This window comes from Monomorium pharaonis, chromosome 6 (assembly GCF_013373865.1).
Source record: "Monomorium pharaonis isolate MP-MQ-018 chromosome 6, ASM1337386v2, whole genome shotgun sequence".
Lineage (NCBI taxonomy): Eukaryota > Metazoa > Arthropoda > Insecta > Hymenoptera > Formicidae > Monomorium > Monomorium pharaonis.
Genome location: NC_050472.1, coordinates 1,018,503 through 1,038,094, shown reverse-complemented (window position 1 = coordinate 1,038,094; position 19,592 = coordinate 1,018,503). Strand labels below are relative to the sequence as shown.

The 19,592-nt window shown below is 32.9% G+C and overlaps 2 protein-coding genes across 11 annotated transcripts in view; one reads left to right on the top strand and one right to left on the bottom strand.

Annotated features, from left to right (window-relative positions):
- The first annotated feature begins 178 nt into the window (after positions 1-178).
- On the top strand, positions 179-7,966 carry LOC105838000 (importin-9). Of its 5 annotated transcripts, none has more exons than XM_012683263.3 (14): positions 179-317; positions 650-752; positions 953-1,320; positions 1,478-1,711; positions 2,123-2,492; positions 3,093-3,337; positions 3,409-3,667; positions 4,086-4,399; positions 4,488-4,707; positions 4,782-5,053; positions 5,349-5,757; positions 6,592-6,740; positions 7,219-7,294; positions 7,378-7,966. In XM_012683263.3, exons 3-14 carry the CDS (start codon positions 985-987, stop codon positions 7,581-7,583), a joined length of 3,090 nt encoding a protein of 1,029 aa, XP_012538717.1. In that variant the 5' UTR covers positions 179-317; positions 650-752; positions 953-984; the 3' UTR covers positions 7,584-7,966. The 5 variants fall into 5 exon arrangements, with proteins under 5 accessions (XP_012538717.1, XP_012538724.1, XP_012538702.1 ...); XM_012683270.3 differs by having other exon boundaries at positions 650-823; positions 2,126-2,492; XM_012683248.3 differs by having other exon boundaries at positions 650-823.
- Positions 7,967-9,348: 1,382 nt separating this feature from the next.
- The window catches only part of LOC105832614 (slo-interacting protein 1), a 184,135-nt gene continuing 173,891 nt past the window's right edge, over positions 9,349-19,592 (bottom strand). For 5 of the 6 annotated variants that reach the window (XM_036288065.1, XM_036288068.1, XM_036288070.1 and 2 more), the window contains 6 exons: positions 16,364-16,750; positions 15,724-15,894; positions 13,258-13,356; positions 12,276-12,311; positions 10,767-12,182; positions 9,349-9,930 (listed from right to left, as the gene is read on the bottom strand). In XM_036288065.1, the coding sequence (XP_036143958.1) occupies positions 9,598-9,930; positions 10,767-12,182; positions 12,276-12,311; positions 13,258-13,356; positions 15,724-15,894; positions 16,364-16,750 (2,442 nt within the window). In that variant the 3' untranslated portion in view covers positions 9,349-9,597. The remainder of the gene's footprint in view (positions 9,931-10,766; positions 12,183-12,275; positions 12,312-13,257; positions 13,357-15,723; positions 15,895-16,363; positions 16,751-19,592) is intronic. The other variant, XM_036288069.1, reaches the window with a different exon arrangement.

Genomic DNA, 19,592 nt, shown 5'->3' with positions numbered 1-19,592 from the left:
TAAGAAATTGAAAATATTTTCTCTACGACGACTACGACTACTGTTACGGCATATGACTCTCCATTGTAAATGGCCCTTTAAATTTATAACCAATGGGAATTCGTTACTTCTTGATTTTTGTATCTCGTCACTAGATGACAGGATCATCATCAGGCGTTTCTGCAATCTCTTACGAGATAGTATATCTCTTGCCGAACGTGTGAACGATGATATAACCAATAACCAATTTGTCGAACCGGCTTTCAGAAAATTTTGATCGTTCATCTGTGCAGACTGTGCAGGACCGGTTAGCAGATACGAAGGTTATAAGTATACCTGTATGTTGGATTTGCCTTTCGCTCGTATATTGCGGTATTATTTACAGGCGTTGTGATGATCAGCGTTACGTTTATATCGATTTGATAATAATGGCTAATTGAGCGTATAATAATACGAAATTTTGCATAAATTAAATCAACGAAGGTTTAATGTGAAACAAGATTGTTAATTCGGATCGCTTGTTCGTACATACATTATCACACGTCACGACTCGAAATGTGATGATGTAGTGACGCGTATCACGAAATAGGAACATTCATTTTACTCTTTGTGTCGTTTAATATTATTAATATACTTACTCGATCCGTTTTATTTTTGCTCATTTATGCAGATGATGCTGTAATATCCCACAATGGACGCTATGAGATGTCGGATGATGTTAGTATGTGAGGAGCAGTCACGGAAATAGGACGATCGATAGTGTGATAGCGATAGTGAGAATTGTTCTGTAATTTTAAGTGATACACTTAACGGATAGATATATTGCAGGCAATCGAATATCTAGGTTTGTCTTTCATTGCTCTGCCCTAGATCATGCTAACTTTCCTTTTCTCCTTTTGTCAAATGTTAAACAATGCATGCTAGTTGATTTGAAAAAAATAGATCTAATTTTCAAGAAGTTTTCTCTTTGCAGATGCTAGCCAAGGAACCAATCTTTATTTCACAATGACTGCTAGTGATGTGCAAGGCTCCTTGAAAGAGGCTCTATATGAGACGCTAACTGGGATTTTGTCGCCAGATTATGAAACTCTCAAAACAGCAGAGCGGAAGATTCAAGCTTTGGAAGTGACAGAAGAATTTGGTATACATTTGACGGAATTTGTTATCGATCCTAATGGTCATTTGCCAATCAGGCAATTAGCTTCTGTTTTGCTAAAGCAATATGTTGAGACGCACTGGTGTTCATTAGCTGAAAAATTTCGGCCGCCTGAACTGAATAATGCTGTTAAAGAGAGGATTAAAGAACTGCTTCCTTTGGGACTTCGAGAATCTATTAGTAAGGTAATTTTTTTCAAAGAATCAATTTAACTAAAAATAATTTATCACCAAATCTATATTACTGTGTTATCATACTGTACATCGTGACATTTTATTTTACTTCTGGCTTGCAATAAGTTCACTTTTGAAGTGTTGAAAAAAAATTTGTTGTCTGTCTCAGGTACGAACTGCAGTAGCCTATGCGATATCTGGTATAGCACATTGGGATTGGCCTGAGAATTGGCCAGGACTGTTTGATGTTCTCGTAAGCTGTTTAAGGGAAGAGAGCGAATATGCCGTTCATGGGGCGATGAGAGTATTGACGGAATTTAGCCGGGATTTGACAGATGCCCAATTGCCTAACGTGGGACCTGTCATTCTTCAAGAAATGTACAGGATATTTCAAAGTGAAAACGTAAATTTTATATAAAAACTTAAAATGTCTTGTACATATGTTACTACTCAAAAAAGTTTTGACACACTAGAGATATTCTCGCAAAAAGTATCTTGATGAAAAAAATGTAAATTTTTTAAGAAATGTTAAAGGTGAAGAATAAGGTATTTTTCAATCTATCTTTTAATTTTGTTTCTATTATATTTTGTTCTTAAATTACACAAAATTAAAAATTAATTTTAGGTTTTTCAAAATCTTTCAAATTTATTCTTACATTAATGCGCTATAACTTGATAAAATACAATTTTTTCAAAATTGTTTAAATATATTTTTTTAACTCTTCGTGAGATATGTGAGAAAATCTTAAAAGTGCTGAAACTTTATTTCTTTATTGGTATGTTTTTTGTCGCTTCCAGTTTATATTTTTTGCAGCAGTATTCGATTAGAACACGTGGTCGTGCAATCGAGATTTTCATAACAATTACAACTTTGGTTGCTCACACGGGAGGATATGAAAAGGGATTTACACAACAGTATTTGCAGCCAATCATTCCTATGTTCTGTGAGAAGTTTGTTGAGTGTCTCAGAGTGCCTAATGGCCAGACTAGTGACTGTGGATTCAAAACAGATATTATTAAAGCTATAAACTGTCTTGTTACAAAATTGCCCAAATATATATCGGATTTTTTACCTCAAATGCTGCCACCTGTATGGGAGACTTTATGTCAAAGTGCAAAGACCTATCAAGAAATGACAGTCAATGCTGATGAAGACGTCAACGAGAAAGAAGTCGATTCTGATGGTATGTTGTTCTTGTTATAAGTAAAGCAATAAAATAAAACTTTGACTTACAAAGAAACCTCACAAACCCGAAAATTCTGATTTTAATGAAACTTGGCATAAATGTAGTGGGAATAAATACATGAATTAAAAAATTTTCTTTTTTGGGTTCAAAAATGGTTTGAAGGGACAAAAGCATCCTTCAAAGATAAATACATTTTTTGTCTTTTCTTGATATATCTTGAAACTAAACAAAATATCAAAAAATATTTTATACAAAAGTTTTACAACATAAATATCTTTATTTAACTATATTATTTATTAAAAAAAAATTTTTTTTTTATGAACAGCACAGTTAAGTAGAGGTATTTATGCTGTAAAAACTGTTATATAAAACATTTTTTGATATTTTACAAGATATATCGAGAAAAAGCAAAAATGTATTTATCTTTGAAGGATGGTTTCTCCCCTTCAACCATTTTTAAGCCAAATGGAAAATTTCTAAATTCATGTATTTATTCCCTCTACATTTATGCCAAGTTTCATTAAAATTGTAATTTTTAGGTTTGCGAGGTTCTCTTGTTAGTTATAAAACTTATAAACACATGCATATATTTTGCAGGCGAAGTAATTAATTCCAACAGTTTAATTTTCGCGATCTTTGAGTTTATTCAAACTATTATAGATCGTAAGAGATTTACAAATCTGTTGGATAATATGCTACCAGAAGTTATATATTATTTAATAGTATTTATGCAAATAACGATCGACCAAATTCAGCAATGGACAAGTAATCCGAATCAATTTGTTGAGGAGGATGAGACCTATGAGTATAACATTCGAATCTCAGCGCAAGAATTTTTAGCGGTGAGCAGAAATAGTAAGAAGAAAATTAAACGCGTTACAATATATAAAAACCATTATTTTGCCATTTATAGACTCTTATCAGTCATTTTGAGGAGAAAGCTGTTCATGCTCTTTGCGATGTAATTACACGACACATTGAAGCGACGAAGGCGTTACAAGCTAACGATGGTAGTAATGGCAACCAAAGTTGGTGGAAATTACGGGAATCCTCTCTTTTAGCGTTGAGCCTTTCTAAGAATATTGTCATTGAAAAACAACAAGCTGAGATACTGCAATTTGATATTATTAGATTTCTAGATACAGTTGTTTTGGGAATGTTGAATGATTCAGGTAATTAATCACATACATATCATAACGATATCTTTACTAATATGTCAAAGCTTAAGGAAGCTCTTTAACTTAAAAAAGAAAAATCTATTACTTATCTATTATTAAAAAGAAATTTCCAAAAGAATTTTAATTGGCTTTAAAATTCTTTTGACACGTTTGTTGAAATTTGGCAGAAAAATTCTTTACATATTTAAGACCAGTGTTTTATAAGATTTAAAACTATGTCAGACTGGTTAGGATTTAAATGGACCCAAAAGAGTAGGATAAACTGCACGTCACTCTTTAAAAAAAACAGGAAGGATATATATTAACCATAAATTTATTTAAAAAATTTTTAGATCAAGTTTTTATAGTACCTATGTGAAAAGATTGAAGAATTATTCCTCTTTAATAAATTATTATGTACATGTTATTGTAGGCTCACCTCCGTTGCTTCTTGGTCGTTGTTTGTGTCTTGGTGGACGATACGCCAAGATAATGCCACCAGACGTGAGTTCCCGATTTCTGGAAGCGGCAGTTAACGGGTTGCAAGAAAATCAACCGCCTTGTATACGTATCAGTGCCATTAAAGCAATTTATTGGTTCAGCGAGGCGTCAACTGGAAAGGAACCTGTTGTTAACATAATACGTTGCCATATGCCTAACATCTTTCAAGGATTGTTTAATCTTGTTAGTCAGCCTAGCACAGATGTTTTGACTTTGGTCATGGAGACATTTCAAACACTAATCTGGGTAACACTAACAACTTTTCTATCGCACTATTGCATTTTTTCTGTTATTTAAGTTATTTAAGTTATTTAAATCCTATTTGTGTTTATAGCAACATAAAGAATTTACAGCATCAGTGGAAAACAAAATTTGTCCTTTGACAATTGCAGTGTTTGTAAAGTTTCATAGCGATCCGATGATATTAGATATATGCCAGGACATATTCAAAGACCTAACACAGAATCCGAGTTGCATCGAACCATTGCAAACTCGTATAATACCAACTTTAATGAGCATGATGGCAATAACTCCTATAAATAAATCAAAAGATGGTAAATTCCATTTTATTCTTTTTGTTAAATTTAATCATCTCAATTTAGCTGTTATCGTTAATAACTTATATCAGAGGGATCTCGAGCTGTGGCATTGGATGTTTTGAAAGTTTTGGTGCAATATTCACCGACGCCTCTGAGTAACGTTTTGGTAGAGACTGCTTTTCCAACTGCCTGTCACTGCATTCTCAATTCGGAAGATCACGCGACGTTGCAGAACGGCGGAGAACTTATGCGCACATATTTATCCGTAGCAGCACAGCAGATTATTGCAAATCGAGATAATGATGGGCAAACTGGGTTGCAGTACGTACTGCAAATAATTGCCCAACTCTTAAATCCACAGGTGACATTGCTGAAATCTCAGATTCTAAAGAAGGGTATATACCTAGAGGATGTACACTTAGAGGAGGGGGCTTCAAAAATTGCGAATTTTTTGTGGAAAAAAACGGAAAAAGAAATGTATAATCTTTACGATGGAATTAACATTATTTGTTTAATCTTTCCGTTTTTTTTTCCCCTCTAGAAAACTGCAAAGTTGAGTCTCGCGCGTTTTAATCTGTCTACGTATATATATATCCCTTAATTTATCAGAAAAATTATTTTTGTCGCGAGTTTATTACGTATGTGGATAATTTCAGTTGAGTGAATTTACTGCCACTTTTGTTGGACGCTTGGTTACGACGCTAATCAGAAATGTAGGAGATAGTCTGGGCGAGAATCTTGACCTGCTACTGAAGGCAGTGCTGAGCAAGATGCAGAGTGTGGAGGCGTTGATCGTGATGCAGAGTCTGCTGATGATTTACGCACATCTTATAAATACACAGTTCGATGCCGTACTAAATTTTCTGTCGATTGTACCTGGACCAACAGGACAGAGCGCACTTGCATTCGTATTGTCTGAGTGGGTCAGCAGGCAACATCTATTTCTTGGTAGATATGATCGCAAAGTCGGGACGATTGCATTGTGCAAGATTCTAGAATATGGAGTCACTCATGAAGATAGCAGATTAGATGAAATCACAGTCAAGGGAGATATGATCATCTCAGGTTTGTGGTTTTCTCTGACCACTTTAATCACATAAAAATTGCGATAATTAGCAAGGATATAATAAAGTAGATTTTCTCGAATATAAAATTGTGTATGAATTAATTCTTTATTATTAATATAAACATTCAATAGTTTCAACATTTTTTAGATTTTCTCGCGTTTTACGATAAATATAAAAAAAAATATTTGAACAATGTTGAAAAAAATTCATCGAACTGCATTATAATAAACTTTTTTATTCTGTTTTTCCTCTGTTTCACAAACTTTATAGTTTTAAAGTTGAAGAAGTTTATGAAAAATAAAAATTTTGAAAAATAAGGTTTTACATAAAAAGTTCAATATTGTGAGAAATTATCGCTCCATTTTTTTAAAGAAATATTTTAAAAGCTAGAAAGTTACTTTAAAATAGTTTTTTCACATTTTTCGTTCGACGATATTTTATTAAGTTATATCGCAAAGTCAAATAGAGTATTGAAAAATGTTAATTTTCAATTTCATGTAATTTAGGAACAAATCATAAAGATGATACTAAAAAATAAATTTAAAGCTTTATCTTTCTTTTTTAAAATGTATTTTTGAAAACTTCTTTATAATCTTTTTTTCATCGTGATATGTAGCTTTTCATGAAATGTGGGAAAATTTCAAGTATAAATACTGAAACTTTTGAGTGATAATATATGCTTTAATGGTATGAATAAATTTTAATCAAAAGACATATACTGGAACTTTCCTAGCGATGATTCTTTGTGTAAGATTATTCTTAACTAGTAAAGGTATTTTGCTCTACGAAAACATTTGTGTGTTTCTCAAAATTATTACTTGGGAATATATAGGAATTGAAGACGGTGTAAGGACCAGAAGCAAAGCCGAATCACAGCCCTATGAATGGACGACAGTGCCTGTACTTGTAAAGATTTTTAAAGTAATAATCAACGAATTGTCGAATGATATCGAAGTTGTTAGTGCCAGTCAAAATACGGAAGTGAGTGTTGACTCCGCGTTTTTCTTCTCTAATCTTTTATATTTTTTTACTTTAGAAAATAATTAAAATACCCGAATTTAATAACTTTTATTAAGTTTTTCGGTTTAAAATAGAGAGAAGTCACATGATTCAGCATTCATGTAGAAACAAAGGAGTTTTTGACATTACCATCTTCATCTTAAAATAATAATGAACAAAATTTAAGCTTGGAAAACGATAATTTGTTATTTAAAAATATTTTCTTTATAATATTAATAAATATTAATGTGGCGAAAATTGAATAAGACTTGTTTATATATTAATAATTATTTAAAATTACTTATTAATATTTATTTACTTTATTAATAATTATTAAAAATAGCAAGTGTCGATTTGCCATAGTTTCACTTATATATATCATATTTAAAGAGAGTTGTATAGTACTTTTAATCTATTTGAATTTTTTTTTATTTAATTAAAAAAATGTGAACATATCTAGATTTCCGATGAGGAGGATGAGGAGGAAGACGATGATGAATTAATAGATCCTGGAAATGAAAGTGCAAATATTTTACGTAAGTTTTTATATTAACAACCTACAAGTCGCGTAACTTTTAATTGTTAATAAGAAAATGTTATTAAATTGATTTCTTTACAGAATTTGGAGGTGCGGATGAAAATAATGATGATGAAGAAGATCCAGAGTTATTGCGAGATTCTATCTATCATTTGAACCTTGGTCAGTATCTACGCGATTTCCTGCTAAACTTCTCCACTCATCATTGCTTCCGTATATATATCCAACACCTGAATGTGCCAGAGTTAAAAGTCTTGAATAACATAAATATCAATGCGCTCATGTAATAGGACAATTCAGATTCAGAACAATTTTTGAATTTCATAATAAATGAACAGTCTTTTCTATATTTAGTTGTATCTGCATTTCATTATTTTCATGTTCATCGAAATCGAGTTTTGTCTCGATTATACTCTCATATCAAAAGGTTATACAATCTTAGTTCGTTGCATATATTAACGCTATATTTTATTTGGGATTTATTTACATTACATATGTTTAAAATTATTATTCGCACCTAAATACAAAAGACAGCATACATACGCACAGTCACTTATACGCTTATAATCTAAACCATATATTTTCTACAATAATATATTTTATATCTAATGTCGTTTCCAAAACATATTGTACACCTTATATAATAAATTTTCGTCAGAAAGTATGCGATAATTGATCTATTGAGGCGTTATATTTGATTCATGTTTTTTAAATATATATTTTAAAATATATAAAGTTACAGGACATACTATGTATATACAGTCGGACCTCTCGTCCTACGATATTTCCGGAAATTTGGAAAACCTGATCCTACGACAAAGAGAGGGGTCCCCACTTTGCTTTCAAAAATTGAATACTTGATTGGGATTGGTCGATTTCCTTATGCTAACGTCTTATGTTCTTACGAACTTTTGAGAAGTGGGGATACGATTCTCCTTCCGTGGTTGTATCACGAGAGGCTTTTTTTGTCATGGGATAAGAGGGTCGTAAGATGAGAGGTTCGACTATATATATATGTATATACATATAGGTATTGGTAGTATAGGATTTCAGAATTGTATTAATTTTTTTTAGACAGGAGGAGGGAGAGGAGAGAAACAAAAAATAATTCGATATATACACGATTTATTTGTATAAGGATAAAATAATTTATACTTTTCTATACAGAATGTCTCAAATTTTCTTTAGCATGCCTTTTGCACATTTTACACTCGATCTGTAGACGCTTTATAAAAGTGGTACAAAAATCGATAAAAAATGCAACATTAAGAGGATGCTAAATTACCCGTTAAATTTGATCGAGGTCGATAATGTAGAGTCATTCGTTTATCCTTGATGTTTATAAAAATATTTGCTTCAAAATACAAATTATGTAGCTTATACGTACAAATAAATGGCATCCCTCACTTCAGAATAGATTGAAGAATAAGATTATATTCATCAAATTACGATTAAAAGCTGTAAAAAAGTTTTTTGTATGATCAAATTTGCAAAAATCTGTAGTGAAAGCGTTTAGATAAATAAAATTTGATCACACAAATAATTTTTGTTTATGGCTTCTAATCGTAATTTGACGAATATAGTTTTATTCCTCAATCTATTCTGAACTGAGGTATGCCATTTATTTGTACGTATAAGCTATATAATTTGTATTTTAAACCAAATATTTTTATGAACAAGAATAAACGAACGATTCTACGTTATCGACCTCGATCAAGTTTGACGGGCAGTTTAAGCCATCTACAAAAAGAAGTTTGCAATGGAATTGACATTAAGGTAATGGTCCTCCGAATACATAATACACTGTCACGATCTTCGTCATAACGCACAAAGCAAAACAGATATTGATGCGTGCCGAAATACGCTTATTATACATATCTACAAACCTACAATCCATTGATCTTTGTCCATAGAATGCTTTTCATTCTATATGTAAAATGATCCATATATATGTGCCATTTCGTGCTGTAATTATTTATAAGATTAAAGGGAACCTGCCGTACATACTTCATACACGTGTTTACGTATAACAGCATATAACATTTTCTTCCATTTTATTGCAATATTGTAATTTTCCAGATTGACGTGCTTTTATTATGAAAGTTTCGAATATTATCTGTTTCGCATTATATCAATATTTCAAGAAAAAGATCAAATTTATTTGTATTTTCGATATTCTTATATGATCGCTCCCCCATATTTGAAGATGAAAATTTGGTATAAAAGATAATTCGAGATAAATGATAAGTTTTGCATACTATAACGCTTATCGAACGTCAACAATATGTAACACAGATTCGTTTACACCGTGGTAACTGACAGTAAACCCATTAATTTTCCTCCTGTGCCAGGTCCATTTGCACCTACTCTGTTCCCGTGAACTAGCATTTCTTGTACGGTGGTGAAATCATCTATAGTCGTCTTTTTACGTGCCATTTTCTTATGACTTAACTCAACGATGTTTAACGGTTTCTTCGATACTTTGTCTTCCGTGTGCTCGCATATCAACAAATCATTGGTCTGTTGCATCTGCTGCTGTTGTTGCTGCAGCATCAGTTCCTGTTGACGCTGCTTACGCTCGCGCGCGCGTTCCAGCTGCCGCTTACGCTCCTCTTTACTCCAGTAACGTCCAGCCTAAAAGTAATAATATACAAAACATATCGACTTAACTAGTTGATATGACGAAAGCCAATCCAAAATCAGAACGGAAATAAGTTTTGATATGCACATAAAGAGATTAATGTTGCTCTATACAGGATATTCAGTAATAGGTGCAAAAAACTTTAAGGAATAATTCTAGATTAAGAAATTTTAAAAAAATAATTGTAAAATATTGTTTTTTATGTAACTAGTATTTAAATATTCACGTAAGAAGTATTTAAAGCACTTAGACGCTATAATTAAAACCGAAGTTTAATTCAATTTTGTTATTTTTATTTTTACATTCTTATTTTATATAGATATTTTTTAGATATTAATATTCTAAAAATTTAATTATTATACGTTACAACATACGTTATAAGAATATATGATTTGAAATATTGTCATACAAAATATGTTTCATAAGCAGAAGTATTTTAATAAGAAATATATCGAAATTATAAAAAGAATCCCTGATATCCTAAAAATATTTCTTGGTTATAATAGTAAAAATACAAAATGCACTAGTAAATGAAGTAAAGACATTATATAATAACCTTGATTATATAAATTATATGTTTTTAACATATTTTAAAGTACGTTTTAAAAACCTTTTCTAGATGTCTTCTTCACCTGCTTTCTTCTACATGATAAATATTTTATTTAGGATTTATTATTCAATTTTTTTTGCTAACTCAGTAAGATACGATATCCTGCAGATTTCTTTCTAATGTGTCATATTTTAATTGCGTAAAACTCGAAGTTGTTTTATTTTTCCAAAATTTGGTTCGGAAACAGGTTCGATTCGATCGTTATCATTTGGTACTGACCTTCATCTCCGACATGGTATCGTCTTCGGTGGTGTGGCCGGCTCTTTCTTCGGTTATCTTGATCGCTCGATTACGAAGTATCCGATTCCTGACAGGCCGCCTGGCAATGTATCTCGTCCCATCTGCTCTCCTCTTCACCTTCCATTCCATTTGTACTTCGCTCTTGTCTTCCGGTGGTATCCACGTGGACGTGCACACCTGCTGGCTGCCGACGAATTGGTACTGCGTAAGATTTGGTGCCTGAAAATTGCCGTGCGACTTGGACTTTTTCGCGCCGCCCGACATTTCCTTGGACGTTGTGAGGTTCTTGCGGTTAAGCGCCTGCTTGAACAATTGCTGCTGCAGCATCATCGTCTGCTGTAAATTCGCCACGTTCGTATACATAGTGTCGGCCGGCAGCGTGTTAGCGTTTATCGATGGAGGTTCGTTGCGATCTCTGTGATGATGTGACGATGAGCTCTTCCTCACGCTCTGGTTCTTCGACGATTGTCTTGCCACCGCGGACGTCGCGGTCGGCGTCACAGGCATGGGGCAGTTGCAACCAAGTTTTTGCTGTTGTTGTTGTTGTTGTTGTTGCTGCTGCTGCTGCTGCTGCTGCGACTTTGGTGGGCACAGTACCAGCGTGCTCTTATGATGATCCCTTTCGCCCTGATGCAGCTCCAAAGTCAGAGGATTACTATGGCAGGACTCGCCAGTATTGTAAGCACTTGAACTGTCTTTCTCCTCGCCGGAACTGTTGCTCTTTGAAGAGGAGTGCCATTTCTGATTCGGTTGACCGCTGGCCAGATGATTCTGCGCCGTCGCGCTTTGCTGTAATTGAGTTGTCACGACAACGTTCCCTTGTTGCGTCCAATGCTGCTGGTGATGTTCGTATGGCGACGAGTATATTGGCTCGCTATCCGATTCCGGTATTGTCTCGTAGATGTGCTCGGTATCGCTCCATATGTGGCTCGAATATGCTTCGATCAACTTTACTGACGGCGGTGCCGCTGGCGTCAGTGGGCCGGCTTGCTGGCCACGCAGGGAAATACCTTCGAGCCTTTTTGAACAATCCTTCAGTGTCTCCTGTAGCCACTGCTTGTTGCGCTCTTCCGTGTGATGCACCGGCGAGATCGCGTTCTTACCAGATTTATGTGAGTTCTGTGATGAACATGTGGACGACGAGTTTGTGGAAAAGTTGACAGATTGCTGCTGTTGCGGTAGCGACGGCTGTTGCTGCTGTTGCTGCTGCGGCTGTTGTTGCTGCTGCTGTTGCTGAGTATGAGATGGTATGGGTGGAGGTGCTTTCAGGGTGCAATTGTTTATCTCGCTCTCTTTGGTACGCTCTTCTGTTTGCTGTTGCTGTTGACGGATCAGCTGCTCGATCATGCTGTTCTGATACGCTGGCAGGTTCTCGGGTGAGAGTGGTGGCGAACCCTGAAGTGGAATCATGGTTCATGATAGATAGCGATAACTATATCGCACGCAAACGTCGAATGCTTTTTTTGTCGTTTTTGTAATTGGACTTACCTGGTGATAGATGCGCTTGTCATCGTATTCATCGTCCTAAAAGGAAAAATTAATTGATTGATTGTAAAAAGTGTGTATTTTTTATTTACCCATGTAAAAAATTGGAATTATTTTTTATTTGAAGCTAGCGCAATTATTTTATATTATGAACAATATACTGCAAACGTTATACTAAATAACGATAAATTTTTTTCTTGAAAACAAATTATGACTATAAAAGTTCTTTGAGCTCGGTTATATTTTCACCATATTTTGTACTTAATATATTTTTAAGGAGGTTCTCCAGCTTAAAAAAGTAAAGCGGAATTACGTGACTTTTCATTTGTATATTATCTTTTGATATGAAAATGTTTTGGCGTTATCCTTTAAAAAATAATAAACAATAAAATTTAGTAAATTTGAAAGAAATAATTTATTATTTAAGACTTTTTAAAATATTGATTGAAATATTGTAACTTACTTTTTTCAATATTGATATAAAAAAAAATAGAAAAAATAGTTTATAACAATGATTAAATTTAATAACGAGTAATGTTGCGACATTTTTACTAGTAGTGTCATATTTAAAAAAGACTTGTGTAATTGATGAATTTCATACTCCTATACAAAAATAGAATTGTTTTTTTTTTTATTTGCAAAATATCTTTAGATTTCCATTCTTTCTTATAAATAGCTTTTCAAAATTCTTATATCTATTTGTAATATTAAAATTATTAAAAAATCTCTTTCATAATTCTCTCTCTTTCTCTCTCTCTCTCTCTCTCTCTCTCTCTCTCTCTCTCTCTCTCTTAATGTTGTTTTAGAAAATTATTTAAAAAAAATTATACGGTCAATAATTTTAAAAAATTAAAAAAAATATCTACATATTAATCATAAACTTATTTTCAAAATTTGATCAAGTTCTATATCATACGAAAAAACTGAAGGATCTCCTTAGTTTCACGTCAAGGATGAATATGTGATAATAATGATGAAAACGAACTTGATATACACATCGGCTGACGAGAATAGTCACTGCATTTTTCGTCTCCGCGAACAAATTCTCAGTCTGCTCCTTGTTCGCGACATCTTTGCCGTTGACCTGGAACGAGAAGAAGTTCCTTTCAATGAACAATACAGTCGCTTCTTGATTTCCGAAATGAGTCACTGTTCTCGCGAGAGAGATGTACATGTATAATGAAACGTCCGTACTCTGAATGTAAATCCGACTTAGAAACCCGTGGAACTCCCCCCCTTCCCCGCCAATATTCGTGAGCTGACTCAGCGCGAATTTCTCATTCTCTAGAATATACAATTGCAACAATAATGCAGGGATAACAAAAGTAGAGAAGTAAATCACTTTATAAAAAAAACGAAGACTTTGATATGATTAAAATTTATATTGTAACTTAAATTATATTTTTTATAGTTTTTTAATATAAAAAACACGCAAACGATGATGTTTCTTTAATTATTTAAAGATATATTTAAATTTCTTCGATTAAACATTACAAATACTATAATTGTATTTAACACTGGTCATGCGGTCGGAAAATAAATGCAGAGAAATAAATTTCTCAATTAACATTGTTGACGTGACTTACGTTTGATAAAAATACGTTTCAAGATATAATTTTTAATTATACAAAGAACCAACTTCTTCGATGTATTTTCTTGAACGTCGTATTCTATAAGAAGGATAATTTACTATATGATTACTATACGACAAATAAGTCATTAAATTAAAGATGAGAAAACGCGGTTTACGAGAGCTCATTGGTAAAGGAATTTAAGTGACAAATATATCATATATCTATTCGCTATATTTCGTCCAATTTCTCTTCGGTTTCAGATGAAGAAGGAGAAGGAAATAAAGAGAGAAAGAGAGAAAGAGAGGAAATGCACATGACCCGTAATTATAATACGTCTAATAGAATTAGAGGGCTATGGAGCTTGAGAGACTTTCCGGTATAATAAGACGTCAACAGGAAATTTGCGACAGTTATTGTGGCCAAGGTCTGTAGATGAATGACGGGAGGGGAAGGAAGATCTTCGCATGAGCACCATTTTGGGGCTATAAAGTGTATGTGTAGTGTTTGTTGTACGAGAAGAGTAAGTGAGTAGTAGTAAAAGTGGAATGTGCGGAAGATGATACATCGTATTGGTCCCGGCCATGTTGGGACCAAATGTGTAACAATGAATGCGAAGACCTTTCTTCCGCTTCCGTCGTTCATCTACAGACCTTGATTGTGGCAACCCGCGACGCGAAATTTGACAATCACTATGCCAACTACATGTTCTTCAAACAGTATTAAATTTTCTGTTGTGTTATTGTGTACTTTATTCTTGCAATAGCATGTAATATGTTTTTATCGTGCACCTCGGGGTTACAAGGCATTTTCTTAGCCTATTAAATCTGAAATAATCTTATATAATTCCGTTATTTGTACGAAACATTTACTAGCTGTTAATTAACTAAGTTTCATTGTTAGATAAAAATATCGTATATTAAATATTATATTTTATTATTATTATAATTATACATCATACATTAAAAACAATTGTTAACCATATTCAGTTAAATGCATAAATATTGTAATTAAACTAAACAAATTTAGTCAAATTAACCCATCATAGGCAGTCAGGAACCTGTCAATAATACGGTTCTAAACGATAAGTCATTTGGGTCATCTCGTCGAGAGAGAGATATGCTAAGAACGAAAAGAAAAATTTATATTCTCATTCAAAATTCAATACGGCGGACATAGAAATGGAATTTTGGTCACCTGAAATCGTCTGAAACTTTCAGAAAAGTTAGTTCTGACCATGCAAATCAAAAGTCATAATGACCACGAAGTCCAGAAATACCCAGTAGGCTTTTGTTGATTCGATAACTGTTGTTGTGGATATTTTTTCATGTATCAAAATACGTGCGCAACGGCACTTATCGAACCGACAACTATCGGTAACCGTATATGGAATAGCGGCCCAGTGAGATACGTATAGTTAAAAGTCGGAAAAATGCCTTTTTTTGGTTAATACAATTTTTTTCTCAATGTAGAGTCAAAATGTTGAAATATAAGAATTTTTTATTTTACTAGTAACATTTCCCCTTAAATCTTTTTTTTTTCGATATTTAAATATAGCGCCATATTTCTACAATTTTACATTCAAACTATAGAAATCACTTATTTAAGAGTTATATGTAAAAACATATTTTTATTAGGAAAATGAAAAATAGTGGATTATAGAATCTATCGAATGTTACAAATAATTTTTTTCTCTCTTTCTTTCTCTCTCAGTGTAAATACAAATTCTGTCGCATGCGATATGTTAAAAGTTCCACGATTCCCTATAATTTTTCGATTATTTGGTGAATCGTTACGCAATCATTATCATGCTAATATTTTCGCGTCCGCGGGACAGAGATGTAACATGCGGAAATATAATAGTAGCGAAAAATTTTTACCCGCAAAATTTGATCTCCCTCTCGCAAGCGACCGTCTCGGGCCGCGAGACTTTCAGGAACTATTTCCGAAATGTAAACCTCAGTGTCGGCGTCCTCACTGCCGGAACCGGAACTATAGCACACTGTCAATCCGAGCTTCTCAGTACTCCCGCTTTTCCGTAACGTCACCTCCTATAAAATTTCGTAACCATTATTCATGCCCACCGTAAAAGATGTTGAGTGAAACTAAATACTCCCGTTTGCACACTGCAAACCGGAGTGGACATGCCTGTTTCGTTAACAACATTAATGCAACATTGATATTACCATCACTCAACAAACACTTTCTAGAAAATGCACGTTTGTTCACAACATTACTATAACTTTCGTTTATATATCTGTACTTGTCACAATTTTTATTAAAATTTGAACAACTTCCTTTAAAATAAACTCCGTTGACTTTAATAATTGTATTTAACAAAGATGTTTTTGAACAAATGCTGAAATATATATATCTCAGTAAACGCAAAAAAAGATTCGCTCATATTATTATTTATTATACTCAATGATGCGAGTAATACGATAAATAAATTTCTCCATTTGTCTCACACATTTTCGTAATCACCAGAAAATAAAATTCGATAATATATTTATTAAATACCTCAAAATCAATATCGTGAGCGAGAAAATCTTCAAAACTGTCATTCGCTTGTTCCTCAACGACGAGAGGAACCGGAAGTAACTCCTCCTCTTCTATAAGACCAGCCCAGTCCGTTTGAACCGCAGTCGATACTAAGGGACACGCTGTATTATCTTTCTTGATATCGTCGTTGCATGTTCGGTCGTCTGCCACGCTCTTCTCATTCGTCGTTCCCTCATTCTTATCCTGACACGTAATCCTTTCGTGCTCCTTCGAGGGCGTGTGAGGTATCTGTTGATGCCCACTAGGTTGTCGTCGGAGGACCTCGACTATAATTGGCTCTTGAGCCGACTGGAAACAACGCACAGCATCCTCGTGACTAGAGTTTGAAACATCTTGCCCGTTCACCTAGAAATGAGAAAACGGATACCAATATTTAAAAGATTACAGTATTTGGGGGGAACTGGGAAACAGATGCTTGTTGGTATCATTATCATTATTAAATTAATTATTAATTTAATATTGTGATAATACTAATCTGATTCATCTTATAGCTGTGTTTTAAAGATCGAAAAGTATATTCACCGCACAATTTAATAAACTTTGAAATAAAATATAAAATTACATAAGTAAATATCAGCATGAAAATCCAGCTATGACCGAATAAAGCATATTCTGTATTAGTTGTGTTTTTACAATAATTGGTCTAGATTCTCTTATTTCAAACATTAATCCTTTTTTAGAAATATATAACAGTAGATAAAAGATAATAAGTACAAGTAAATTAAATGGCTATTTAAAAAATATATAAAAATAATAAGACTTTAAAATAATAAATTGCAAATTAATTAATATTATATATTAGTTCATACAGATTGATAAGAAATGGTGTGTGTAATTAATAATATAATTTGATTTTAATTTGAAAATGTAATATAATTTTTATAAGTTGTTTTTATTTGTTCATTAATTGGTGCAGTAATTCTATTACATGTATCATAACATTAAACAATTTAAAATCGTATTTTAAATCGTTTAATGTTATGATACATGTAAATTGTGTCTTTTATAATGTACTTTTGCCTTTTTTTACATAATATAAACATCTTACGGCAGTTTTCAAGTTTTACATACTGAGAAAAATTTCCAACGAATTTACTAAAATAGTGAAAGTGTAACCAATTATTAATTTTGTTACCGATAAAACCCGATTAAAATTATCCAATGGGCACGTCTGATTTGATTTCTCATCAAATATTGTATATAACTTTCATTGAATATATCCGTTTGTTACTATAACATTGGATTATTCGATTAAATATCTATATTTTTTATTATATTTTTCGGATATTTTTCTCAGTACATCTTCCTTTTTCAGACTTATTTCCTACATTGCATTTTAAATATGAGACGGTCGGTAGACTCCGTAATCAGATATAATTTGATAATAAACAATTAATATTATATATGTATAATGCACCAGAGATATAACGCGGGTAATCATTAAACAATGAATGGATGTTTGTAGTCATTGTCTTTTCTATTGACAAATGAGGAGATTAATAAGGGGAGATTCCATTTTTCTCTTCCTCTGTCTACCGTCTTTAATTAAAATATATCGTTCCCCGAAGGAAACATAGAGACATCTCATCATTCCTCATAATTGCTTTCTCGCGCTTTAATGTCCAATTAAATAAATAACTCGGTACGATGTCTATCAACAGAGGATGCTGACGACAGAATGGACAATGGTAAATGAGAGATAGTGCTAGGGATCGTAAAGACGTTGTGGATCAAGAAGGTAAGCTGATTAATTAAATGACACGCTTAATGATGCAAATTAATGCTCATAAATCGGTAATTTTCAATCAATTTTCAAAAATAAGAAAATTCTTTCTTCACAATCTGTTATATCAGTCTCTCTTCTTCGTAAACGCTATTATAATATTATCAATATATTCTTTTTTAATCTTCTGACAAATTAAACGCCTAAAAGATGAAAAATTAAAGAAACTAAGACGTAGTTTATAATAAAGGTTTAAGCTTTAAGCCATAAGAAATTGACCAATCACAGTCAATTTTTATAAAAATACTTAATTGTGATTAGTCAATTTCTTACGGCTTAAAGTTTAAGTCTTCATTGTAGACTACGCCTAAAGCATTTACTAAAGGTAGTATTAACTCATTGTTAGTATAATTATCCGCATACTTCTTCTGTTAAAACTTTTACTCATAAACAGTTAAACATGAAAAATAAATAACATTCCACTCTGTTTTTTTCGATCGGAAATAGTTGCTAATTTATCTGAATCGGATATTAATTTTCCAAAATTAAACATTTAATATACTATAGAGATCGTGATTATTGATTATGGATTGATATGTACCGATTTAATGCTTGGGCAAAGCCCTTCAAGAGAATTTCTAAATTGCTTCTCGACAGAAATGGCGTCTAATTAAAGGACATAGACGTCCGCATAAAAAACGTGATTGTTCAACCGGTAGGTGGACCATTGGTCGAGGAAAATGAAGAGCTTTTATGCGTGAAATAGATTTAACCCTCTATTAGGCCTAATACCTCTCCCAGGTACGGTTATAACGTTCGATCAAACATTTGCTTTTACCAGAGAATCTTCGGAGGAGGAGAGGCGGATGGAGGCACGTTTTGCACGCGGTATCAGGTGGCACTTAATTTCGTACTAAGTACTAGATTTTAAGGATTTAGAATAGGGCGGGAACAACATGAACATTATAACAAATTGTGAATCCTCGACGTTTCATTAAGAAACTTACAACCATCAGAGTGTATTTCCTACGTAGGATTATGATAGCCCGACGGTTTTCTCTAATTGTGAAGAATAAGCTCTGTCAAAGATTTATATAAATCATCACATAATAGCGAAATAACATCTAAAAAAGAATCATGCCGGCAAAAGAATTGTATAATTATATAAAATTTTTATATTTCCAGGAAAGAACAATTAAAAATCAGGTGTTTGTAAATGATAAATTATTTAAATAAAATATTACATAGCTCACAATTATTGTAACACACACACACACACACACACACACACACACACACACACACACACACACACGCGCGCGCGCGCGCGCTATATATATGTGTATATATGTGTGTAAAATTTATCACAATTTCTTAATAATTTTCCATTTTTAATTATTTTTGTATGACTCTTTAGAAAATTTCTCCGATTTTTTATACAAATTAAAACAAAATTGTTTTTCA